Genomic DNA, 12,540 nt, shown 5'->3' with positions numbered 1-12,540 from the left:
CTAAATAAATAAATAAAGCCCTCAACTCCTAAGCAACTGCTATGCTGGCAGAGGAGACAGTGCTGCGTAAAACATACACCTCTGCAGGTTGGTGGGGAAACCTCCTCTGCCCTGACGAGTAGGAATAAAACACTCCACAAGAGCATGGAGAAATTACTGGTTATGCTATTCTTTAAGGTTTGTTTTTAGTTTTAGTTTTGTTTTTAACAAGCGAAAAAGAACATCAGTGTTGTGATATGCACCCATTCTGCAGCACCCACTGAACACACTGTGGTTCTCTGCAGTAGCACCCCCTAAACCTGCTTGGACCGTGTAGCACAGACATTCTCTAAACAAAAACTGCACATTTTAAAAGAGCAGACAAAGACTTATCAGCTTATAGAAGCATCAAACTTCTACACAATTATTTGTGTGGGCCACGTTCTTCCTTATTGGAAAGTACTGAAAAAGTTATCCTAGTTTTTGATTTGAGTATCATTTGATATCATGGGAGAGTAAGAAAGAAAGCCTTTTAAAGCAAATAGAAACACTTAAAATGACATTACCCATTATTAGTGAACATTAAAATATTTATATAATTGAAATCAGTATTTATATCCAGATTAATAACTATATGTAAGATTCTAGTATTTTTAGTTACTGAAACTAGGAGGTAACAGTGGTGTAACATGAGACAATCTGATTTTAGATCACCTCTGAGTGAAGGCAACTGAACATGGCTTATAAACTATTTTTGTTTTAGTAATAGTGAAACTTCTGCAAATGGATGTTTTTTTTTTTTTTTTTTGACAGAGTCTCTCACTGTCGCCCAGGCTGGAGTGCAATGGCGCAATCTCGGCTCACTGAAACCTCCGCCTCCTGGGTTCAAGTGATTCTCCTGCCTCAGCCTCCCAAATAGTTGAGATTATAGGCGCCCACCACTATGCCCAGCTAATTTTTTGTATTTTTAGTACAGATGGGGTTTCACTATGTTGGTCAGGCTGCTGTCGAACTCCTCATGATCCGCCAGCCTTGGCCTCCCAAAGTGGTGGGATTACAGGTATGAGCTACCACGCCTAGCCCTGCAAATGGATTTTCATATTTTGTCAGTTACAAGTACCAAACTATCACAATGCCATTTTCCGAATCTAAGAAGGTCACTTGTTTTCTACTATAAGTTACCACACATATCATGTTCTGACATCTTATTAAACACACACACAACAATAAACAGAAAGCTTACCTTTTTTTCATTTCTAACAACTGATTATTGAGCACAGATCTTTCTTCTTCCAGCTACGAAAAAAACACAAAAAACTTCAGTTAATAACCAGGCCACAGAGAGGCATATTTCTCATCCCACATGTACATCCCCCAAGCTCCAGGACAGCTAAAGCCACTGGCTTTCCTCATCAGCAATGAAGAGGGACAAGTGGTCACTCTATCACAGGATGTGCAGTTATTAATATATAAATCACTTACGACCTCAGTAACTCCCCCTCCTCAGGGACCTGAGAGTTAAACATATTAAACAATTACACCTTGAACACAATGAAGCACATCTTAAGCATTCAAAAATGTTAATTGGCCAGGCGCAGTGGCTCACACCTGTAATCTCAGCACTTTGGAGGGGGAGGCAAGGTGGGCAGATCACCTGAGGTCAGGAGTTTGAGCCCAGCCTGGCCAACATGGTGAAAGCCCATCTCTACTAAAAATGTAAAAATTAGCCAGGTGTGGTGGTGTGTGCTGTAATCCCAGCTACTCAGGAGGCTGAGGCAGGAGAATCGTTTGAACCCAGGAGGCAGAGGTTGCAGTGAGCCAAGACTGAACCACTGCACTCCAGCCTGGGTGACACAGTGAGACTCCGTCTAAAAAAAAAAAAAAAAAAATTGTTAAATGAGTGAGTAAAGCTCCACTGCTAACATTCTAGTTCCTTTACTTCAACCGCAGAAGTCAAGTGTCACTAAATTGCAGAGGACTAGGTACAGGCTACATACTCTCTGTGGGCCTCAATTACTCATCCATCAATTCAACACACATTCACTGAGGGGTCAGTATATTCAAGCATTATTCAAGCATTTGTTTCTCACGTATAAAACAAAGAGGTTACAAAAGAATTTCCAGTGGTTCTTTATTATCTCATGAAGGATAAAAAACAAAAGATTCAGGTAGTTAATCTTGTGAAGGAGGAATCATCTCTACCTCCAACCTGCACTACCCAGTTTGGCCAAATACCACCAGTTTCAACTCACACTGTTAATGTTTTTTTTTTTTTTTCTTTTTTGATACAGAGTCTTGCTCTGTTGCCCAGCTCGAGTGCAGTGGTGCGATCTCGGCTCACTGCAACCTCCACCTCCCAGGTTCAAGTGATTCTCCTGCTTCAGTCTCCCGAATAGCTGGGATTACAGGTGCCTACCACCATGCCCAGCTAATGTCTGTATTTTTAGTAGACAGGGTTTCACCATGTTGGCCAGGCTGCACACTGTTGATTTTTTTTAAAGGGTCAAAAAGCTCTTATATACTTTTTTAAATAAAAAGATAACACCAAAGATTATGTAATGGCTTCCAACAGCCTAGAATTTAAGTTACTAGCTCACTCTAAGTAGTTACAGTCATTATTATTACTTATGTTCATGCTTTGCTATGAGGTCTTATTTTAAAAATTCTTCAATATACATTTATATTATGTTCTGAACATAAATATCCCTTTACCATGAAATCTGTAAAGGTTAACATAGTTTTATAGACTCTTTGATGTCCTAGCCCATTAAGATATATGTTTTTGCTGCATGACTAATTCACAGAAATATTTAGAAAATTTTAGAATGAAAGGAAGAAAAAAGAGTAGGAGGCAAACTTTAAAAAATGAAATGAGAAAGAGAACATCTGGAGAGTGGGATATGGAGATGAGAAGAGTTTTCATTTTGGTCTTTATGCCCTTTGTACAGTTTATATTTATTCTTTAAAGAAGGAATCTGTTTTAGTTTTATAATTTAAAAGTTAAAAAAATCAATACTTAAAACTGGAAAATTTTTACAATGAATATATACATGGACAAAGAGCATGGCAGACAATTCACAAAACAGAAAATAAAAATCATTAATGAATATTTGAAAAATAATTCAACCCTACAAAAACACAATACGCAAAGATTCTCCCTCTTTTTTAGAGGGTCCATGTGCCTGAATTTCCAAGGAGGAGATGTTTGATATTTATTATAGTGATCTTTATAGAAAACAATGTTTTTTCTTCTTCTGGTCCAGGATTATTACCCAATCTAGGAGACAGCAAGCTGCATCTAGCAGTTTTATTTCTTTTTTCTTTTTTTTAGACAGAGTTTTACTCTTGTTGCCCAGGCTGGAGTGCAATGTCCCTACCTCAGCTCACTGCAACCTCAGCCTCCTGGGTTAATGCGATTCTCCTGCCTCAGCCTCCTAAGTAGCTGGGATTACAGGCGCTGCCACCATGCCTGGATAATTTTTTGTATTTTTAGTAGAGACGGGGTTTCACCATGTTGGCCAGGCTGATCTCAAACTGCTGACCTCAGGTGATCCACCCGCCTCAGCCTCCCAAAGTGTTGGGATTACAGGCATCAGCTCCTGCGCCCGACCCTTCTTTTCTTTTTTTTTTTTGAGACGGAGTCTCACTCTGTCACCTAGGCTGGAGTGCAGTGGCGAGATCTTGGCTCACTGCAACCTCTGCCTCCCAGGTTCAAGCGATTCTCCTGTCTCAGCCTCCCAAAGAGTGGGGATTACAGATGTGTGCTACCACGCCCAGCTAACTTTTCTATTTTTAGTAGAGATGGGGTTTCATCATGTTGGCCAGGCTGGTCTCGAACTCCTGAACTCAGGTGATCCACCCGCCATGGCCTCCCAAAATGCTGGGATTACAGGTATGAGCTATCACTCCCGGCCAGTTCCTCATTCTTTCCTTGTCTTTTATGGCCTTGACAGTTTTGAAGAGTATAAGCCAGTTATTTTGTAGAAAGTTTGGATTTGTCTGATGTTTCCATGTGATTAGAGTCAAATCATACACCTTTTGGCAGGAACACCACAGAAGTAATCCTGTGTCCTTCTCAGCAGATGATATCAGGAGGTACACACTGTTGATTTTTGGTGAGGTTAACTTCGGTCACTTGGTTAAGGAGGAAGTATCTTCCATGTTTCTCCACTGGAAAAATACTATTTTTTTCTCTGTAATTAATATGTATTTTGGGGGGATGTTTTGAAACTATGTAAATATCCTGTTAGTCAACAAACTTTTACATACTTGTTTTAGCACAGATTGATGATTCTTGCCTGAACAAATTATTACCATGCTGGTTACCATATGGTGATTGTATGATTCTGTCATTCCATCCATTAAATATTAGTTGGCCTTCTACTGTGAGGAAGGGCTTTCATTTTCCATTCATTCATTCATTCATTCAAGACAGAGTCTCGCTCTGTCACCCAAGCTGGAGTGCAGGGACGCAACCTCGGCTCACTGCAACCTCCGCTTCCCAGGTTCAAGCAATTCTCGTGTCTCAGCCTTCCAAGTAGCTGGGATTACAGGCATGTGCCACCATGCCTGGCTAATTTTTTGTATTTTTTTTTTTTTTTAGTAGAGATGGAGTTTCACTTTATTGGCCAGGCTGGTCTCGAACTCCTGGCCTCAAGTGATCCGCCCATCTTGGCCTCCCAAAGTGCTGGGATTACAGGTGTGAGCCACTACTCCTGGCTTCCATTTATTTATTTATTTTTATATTTATATTTTTATTTTTATTTTTTTTTGAGACGGAGTCTTGCTCTGTCACCCAGGCTGGAGTGCAGTGGCGCAATCTCGGCTCACTGCAAGCTCCGCCTCCCGGGTTCACGCCATTCTCCTGCCTCAGCCTCTCCGAGTAGCTGGGACTACAGGCGCCCGCCACCACGCCCGGCTAATTTTTTGTATTTTTAGTAGAGACGGGGTTTCATCATGGTCTCGATCTCCTGACCCCGTGATCCGCCTGCCTCGGCCTCCCAAAGTGCTGGGATTACAAGCGTGAGCCACCGCGCCCGGCCTCCATTTATTTATTAATACCTGTTTAGATTCATGCTTTCCTGTTATTCAATCGGTTATAATCTATTATATCTCTATTTATTTTGATGCTCGAATTATCTCACATTTGGTCAGTGGGAGCTTCTTCAACATGGCTCTGATGTCCTCTCCACTAATCTCTATTATTCTTTGAGTGCTTCCTTGCTTTTTGGTACACAAAATATTCCAAGCTCACCTTATACTCTTTCCGTCCCAGCCCTGGCATCAGCCATTTCTCTATGCACTTCTGGCCCCTTTAGTGAAGAGTATTTAGAAAACAAGCTCTAGACACTAGTTGTGCTCATTGGTACTGGGTTTTGTTGCTTCTAAGCCCTGTCAGTGGAGTTGACCAAAACTTAAAACTTCTACTCTTCAAAAGATATTGTTAAGAAAGTATAAAGACGGCCAGGCACAGTGGCTGAAGCCTGTAATCCCAGCACTTTGGGAGGCCGAGGCGGGCGGATCACGAGGTCAGGAGATCGAGACCATCCTGGCTAACACAGTGAAACCCCAACTCTATTAAAAATATAAAAAAATTAGCCGGGCGCGGTGGCGGGCGCCTGTAGTCCCAGCTACTCGGTAGGCTGAGGCAGGAGAATGGCGTGAACCCGGGAGGCGGAGCTTGCAGTGAGCTGAGGTAGCGCCACTGCAGTCCAGCCTGGGTGAAAGAGCGAGACTCTGTCTCAAAAAAAAAAAAAAAAAAAAAGAAAAGTAAGTATAAAGACAAGCCACAGATGGGGAGAAAACATTCGCAAAACACAACCCAATAAAGAACTTGTATCTAGAATATAGTAAGAACTCTTACAATGCAATAATATGTAGACACAAAAACAAAATGAAAAATGACCAAAATATTTGAACGGACATTTTACCAAAAAAGAGAGACAGATGGTTAGTAAGCACAGGAAATGATACTCGGCATCATCAGTCATCAGGAGACCGTAAACTGAAACCACACTGAGATACACTCCATGTGCCACCTGGGCACCCAAGCCCTCCATCCCAGTGGTTCCCTAGTTGGCAAATAGGTTAATGTTTAAAAAGACAAAACAAAACAAAAACCCATAGGTGCTAAGAAGTATGTGGGATAACCGGAAACCTCATAAATTGCTGGTGAGAATGTAAAATAGTACTAATTTTGGAAAATGGTTTGAGAATTTCTTTTTTTTTTTTTTTGAGATGGAGTTTCGCTCTCGTTGCCCAGGCTGGATTGCAATGGCGCAATCTCCGCTCACTGCAACCTCTGCCTCCTGGGTTCAAGCGATTCTCCTGCCTCAGCCTCCTGAGTAGCTGGGATTATAGGCATGTGCCACCACGCTCGGCTAGTTTTGTATTTTCAGTAGAGATGGGTTTTCTCCACGTTGATCAGGCTGGTCTCGAACTCCTGACCTCAGGTGATCTGCCTACCTGGGCCTCCCAAAGTGCTGGGATTACAGGCGTGAGTCACAGCGCCTGGCCTGAGAATTTTTTTTTTTTTTTTTTTGAGACGGAGTCCTGCTCTGTTGCCCAGGCTGGAGTGCAGTGGCGCAATCTCGGCTCACTGCAAGCTCCGCCTCCCAGGTTCACACCATTCTCCTGCCTCAGCCTCCCGGAGAATTTCTTAAAAAGGTAAACATACATTTACCACACTAGCAAGTCCACTCTTAGGTGTTTACCCATGATAAATGAAAACATATGCCATGGCCTCTTCACGAATTCAAAGCAACTTTACTCAAAACACCCCCAAACCTGTAATCCCAGCACTTTGGGAAGCCCAGACGGGCGGATCACAAGGTCAGGAGATCGAGACCATCCTGGCTAACATGGTGAAACCCTGTCTCTACTAAAAGTACAAAAAAATTAGCTGGGCATGGTGGTGGGCGCCTGTAGTCCCAGCTACTTGGGAGACTGAGGCAGGAGAATGGTGTGAACCTGGGAGATGGAGCATGCAGTGAGCTGAGATGGCGCCACTGCACTCCAGCCTGGGCGACAGAGCGAGACTCCATCTCAAAAAAAAAAAAAAAAAAAAAAAACACCCCCAAACTGTAACAACCCAGTGTCCAAATGGATAAAGCAACTATGATATAATCCCAAACTGCTGATATACATAACAACATGGATAGACCTCCAAAGGAATACGCTATGTGAAAGAAACTAGAGAGACCGGGTGCAGTGGCTCACACCTGTAATCTCCACACTTTGGGAGGCCAAGGCAGGACGACCACTTGAGCCCAGGAGTTCGAGACCAGCCTGGGTGACAGAGTGAGACCCTGTCTCAAATAATAATAATAAAATAGATAAAAATAGGGCTGGGTGCGGTGCCTCACGCCTGTAATCTCAGCACTTTGGGAGGCCAAGGTAGGCAGATCTGAGGTCAGGAGACAGAGACCCCATCCTGCCTAACTAACATGGTGAAACCCCATCTCTACTAAAAATACAAAAAATTAGCTGGGGGTTGTGGCACGCACCTGTAGTCCCAGCTACTGAGAAGGCTAAGACATAATTGCTTGAACCTGGGAGGCAGAGGTTGCAGTGAGCCAAGACTGTGCCATTGCACTCCAGCCTGGGAGACAGAGCGAGACTCCATCTCAAAAAAAAAAAAAAGAAAAAGAACAACTAAAAATCAATAAATTAAAATTAAAAATAGTGAAAGATTTTCTCTTTGGGAAGCTGAGATGGGCAGCAGATCATTTGAGGTTGGAGTCCGAGACAAGTCGGCCAACAAGATAAAACCCCATCTCTACTAAAAATACAAAAATGAGCCAGGTGTGGTGGCGCGTACTTGTGATCCCAGCTACTCAGGAGGCTGAGGCAGGAGAATCGCTTGAACCCAGGAGGCAGAGGTTGCAGTAAGCCAAGATCACACCACTGCACTCCAGCCTGGGGAACAGAGTGAGACTCCATTTCAAAAAATTAAAAAGAAACTAGATACATGAGGCTATATAATGTTTTGAATTTCCCAAATTTCCTTATGTATAATGTCTAACGTTTTCTACTGTGGTAAGGGAAAACAGTTTGAAATATTTCACCCTTTTAAATTGACTGAAAATCATTTGATCATCTAACACATAACCTGTCCTGGAGAATGCTCCCTGTGCACTTGAGAAGTGTATGTATTCTGCTGCTGTTGGATGGAGCAATCTGCAGATGACTGTTAGGTCCTGTTGATTCAGAGTGTTATTCAAGTCTTCTGTTTCCTTCTTCATCTCTGCATAGTTGTTCTATCCATCACTGAAATGGGGTACTGAAGCCTTCAGCTATAATTGTTGAATTGTCGATTTCTCTTTTTAATTCTGTCGGTTTTTGCTTCATGTATTTCGGGACTCTGTTATTAGGTACACCTACATTTAAAATTGTTATATCTTCCTGATGGATTGATATTTTTTCGTTGTTCTCTGTCTCTAGTAACAATTTTTGCCTTAAAATCTATTTTATCTGGGCCGGGCGCGGTGGCTCACGCTTGTAATCCCAGCACTTTGGGAGGCCGAGGCGGGCGGATCACGAGGTCAGGAGATCGAGACCACGGTGAAATCCCGTCTCTACTAAAAATACAAAAAAATTAGCCGGGCGTGGTGGCGGGCGCCTGTAGTCCCAGCTACTCGGAGAGGCTGAGGCAGGAGAATGGCGTGAACCCGGGAGGCGGAGCTTGCAGTGAGCCGAGATTGCGCCACTGCACTCCAGCCTGGGCGACAGAGCAAGACTCCGTCTCAAAAAAAAAAAAAAAAAAAAATCTATTTTATCTGATAGTAGTATAGTTTCTCCAGCTTGCTTTTGGTTACTGTTTGCATGGTATATCTTGTTCCATCTTTTTACTTTCAACCTATTTGTGGCTTTGAATCTAAATTGCATCTCTTATAGACAGCATATAGGTAGACCCTTTTTAAAAAATCCATTCTGCTAGTCTCTGCCATTTATTCAGAGTGTTCAATCCATTTATGTTTACTGTGTTTATGAATAAGGTTACATACTGTTTTGACTCCATTTATGTGACCTACTAAAAAAGGTAAAACCATTGGATCAGAAAAGAGAAGAGTTTTCAGGGAATGAGACTGAATTGACTATAAAGAAGGATAAGAGAACCTTTTGGGGTGAAGGAAATCTTGATTGTGGGGTCAGTTTTATGACCGTATATATTTGTCAAAACTCACCAAACTATATACCTATGAAAGGTAAATTTTATTTGATGTAAATTAGACCTCAATAAAGATGACTTTGAGAAAAAGAAAGCAAGTTGGAGTAATTTGTGCAATATGGCTTTTGTAGAAAACAAAAACAATGTATGCATATATGCATTTGCATATGCTGGTATATACATGAGGAACACCATGGAAAAATATACCATTTATAATGTAGCTTCAATGAAATGGCAATGAAGAGGAGTAATAACTTTTAAATTACACATATTTGTATTGTTTCATACTATAAATATATTTCTAATTTAAAAACATTACAATTTAAAATAAATAATTCTTTTTTTCTTTTTTTTATTATTATACTTTAGGTTTTAGGGTACATGTGCACAATGTGCAGGTTTGTTACATATGTATCCATGTGACATGTTGATTAAATAATTCTTATTTCTTTGGAAATAAAAAAATTTATAGATGAAATTGACAGGGTATCTAGGATTTAGGAGTTGCTTCAAAACACTCAGGGTAGAGCTGAGTGCGGTGGCTCATGCCTATAGTCCCAGCTACTCAGGAAGCTGAGGCAGGAGGATTGCCTGAGCCTTACAGTTGGAGGTTTCAGTAAGCTGTGATCATGCCACTGCACACTAGCCTGGGTGACAAAGTGAGACTACCTCAAAAAAAAAAAAAAAAAAAAAAAAAAATGCAGGGCAAACAAGGTAGAGAGGATGAATGGGAGTACAGCAGAGACGAGTGGCCAAGAGTTAATTGCTAATGGAATTTTATACACAGAGATTCACTGTACTGCTCACTCTGCTTCTGTGTATGCTTGAAACTTTTAATAAAAGGTTAAAAAAGAACATGGATATGTAAAGGGGAAAAAAGGGAGAGTTAAAGAAAAATATTTCAGAGAACCATGTTACAGTGAAAGTGATGCACAAATAATCATAGTTTGGGGAACACTGGACTGGAAAATCTCCAAGAGCTCATGTATGCATAACCCTATTTTGTAAATAAACATGGTGGGTACTTTGTTTTATGTCTGTCAGCTACGCTAAGAAAAATAGTAGCTCAGGTGAAATGAAGGACATTAGAAGTCCACAGTCATGACATATACAACTTCTGCTTTGTAGGCTCAGTAAAACCACTTGAATAAAAATCTCCAGAGAGAAGTGCCTCTCTGTTTTGTTTATTGTGATCTCCTCTATTTTTGGAACACAGGCACACAGTAGGCACTCAATAACCACGCACTGCGTGAACGAATGTGTCATAGTCAGTATGTGGTACTCTCAATGGGTATGAGTTAGTAGTAGTGGCACTCAGAAGCCAGGATTCTCACAGAATGAAGAACTTTCTGCTCAACTGAGGTGTTCACATTTGGGCTATTTTAGTCTCTTCTTGAACCAAGCAAGTGTTCTGGGGTCCAAAATAGCAGCTCTACCTTGACAGCACAAAACCCATTCCCTGTGTCTGAGAAATTCTAGTCTCGCCTCCCACACACAGACTTCTGCTCCTGGAAGTGGAGAAGGTAATGGGAAAAAATGGAAGAGGAAGCTTCAGTCATTTTGGTATGGCAAAGCCCTTTCAGAGAAGCAAGGAGTGGGGCAGACACAGTGATCGGCTGCATAGATCCCCCTTTTCTAGGCAAGCCGTGTTGCCCAGCTTCTGGGACAGCTTAGCTGGTGGCCCCATCAGGGATCACCACAACTACGGAGCCACTTCCAGCAGGGTCATGTTGCCTTCCCAGGATGGATCACATCCAATGACTGATCCATATGGGATTACCGAAAGACTGGCCATCTCAGTCCAGTTTGGGACAAATCTGCATGGCCACTCCAGCTCCGGAGCTCCCCACGGCATTGGTCAAGGCTGTTGCTGGGCCTGCATAATGGCTCAATTTCTCCCACTGCCTAATCCTGTTTCTTTCTCCTCTTTTCCATAGGAGCTGCCCCGAGAGCATACTTCAGTAAGTATCATCACACTAAACTCTCTCTCGGCCTCTTTCCCAGGGAATTCAAGCTGCAGCAGTACACATTATGCTACCAACTAAAGTTCTGTATTATGCAGGAAAGACCACATGCCTTAGGACTGGTTTAAGTTGATATGAATATGTACATGAATTATGTGAGAATATTTACATCTTCACACCGGGCATGGCGGCTCACGCCTATAATTGCAGCACTTTGGGAGTCCGAGGCGGGTGGATCACCTGAGATCGAGTTCAAACGTGGCCAATGTGGCCAAACTCCGTCTCCACTAAAAATAAAAAAAATTAGCTGGGAGTGGTGGTGGGCGTCTGTAGTCCCAGCTACTAGGGAGGCTGAGGCAGAAGAATTGCGTGAACCCAGGAGGCAGAGGTTGCAGTAAGCTAAGATTATGCCATTGCACTCCAGCCTGGGTGACAGAGCAAACCTCTGTCTCAAAAAAAAAAAAAAAAAAATTTACATCTTCAAATACATTCACACAGCTATCACTGTCCTTTATCAAAGAATGATACTGGGGCTGGGTGGTGCACACGCCTGTAATCCCAGCACTTTGGGAGGATGAGCCAGGTGGATCACTTGAAGTCAGGAGTTCAAGACCAGCTTGGTCAAGATGGCAAAACCCTGTCTCTACTAAAAATACAAAAATTAGCTGTGTGTGGTGGTGCACGCCAGTAGTCCCAGCTACCGGGGAGGCTGAGGCAGGAGAATCGCTTGAACCCAGGAGGCGCAGGTTGCAATGGGCCGAGATCGTGCCACTGCATTCTAGCCTGGCGACAAGGTGAGACTCAAAAAAAAAAAAAAAAAGAAGAATGATATCAATGGTGTGGCTACAGGGCGGGGGTATCATGACTGCCGGAAGCCAATACATACAAGTAGTTCTTCACAGAGAGTGTGCACGTGTCACCTTAATCTTTTTACTCCTGGGTGCTGAAAAGACAACAGCTACTCTTCCCTTAATACTGCTTGTATCTTTAGTGCAGCTGAAGTGCATCTTCTATTCAGATGTAAACACCCTTAACTATGCAGAGGCAGAGTGGGAAAGACCTACACCCTTTGGCCTAGACTCTGGCAGTCATTTCCAGGATGGATAACTTCTCAGTGCCAGGCAATGGCTTTCTACAAAACCCCTCAAAAGCCAGAGAGGTTAAGAGGACTCTAGAGAAGTCTAGAGGAAGGTCTCAAACAAGAAACTTAAAAGATACGAAAGAGAATATACAGGCTGTAAAAAGACTTTCAAGAACTGAACATACCCCTTGGCCCATTTCCTAAACGTAATAACGCTTGAATGCACGTGATTGCGCGAAAGGATGATTCCCACAGAACCTAAACAAATCAGACGTTTGGCTTTAGTGATTCCCTAAGTTGCAGATATAATATTTTTTTAAATAATTACTTTATTATTGTTGTTAAAA

At 42.2% G+C, this 12,540-nt stretch overlaps 1 protein-coding gene across 5 annotated transcripts in view; it reads right to left on the bottom strand.

Annotated features, from left to right (window-relative positions):
• CLIP1 (CAP-Gly domain containing linker protein 1) overlaps positions 1 to 12,540 on the bottom strand; it is a 155,254-nt gene that overhangs the window by 16,373 nt on the left and 126,341 nt on the right. For all 5 annotated transcript variants that reach the window (XM_032168438.2, XM_032168440.2, XM_058425517.1 and 2 more), the window contains one exon: positions 1,223 to 1,275. In XM_032168438.2, the coding sequence (XP_032024329.1) occupies positions 1,223 to 1,275 (53 nt within the window). The remainder of the gene's footprint in view (positions 1 to 1,222; positions 1,276 to 12,540) is intronic.

Source organism: Hylobates moloch, unplaced genomic scaffold (genome assembly GCF_009828535.3).
Source record: "Hylobates moloch isolate HMO894 unplaced genomic scaffold, HMol_V3 SCAFFOLD_12, whole genome shotgun sequence".
NCBI classification, from domain to species: Eukaryota; Metazoa; Chordata; class Mammalia; order Primates; family Hylobatidae; genus Hylobates; species Hylobates moloch.
The sequence above is the reverse complement of the archived record's forward strand: the minus strand, read 5'-3'. Positions and strand labels throughout refer to the sequence as shown.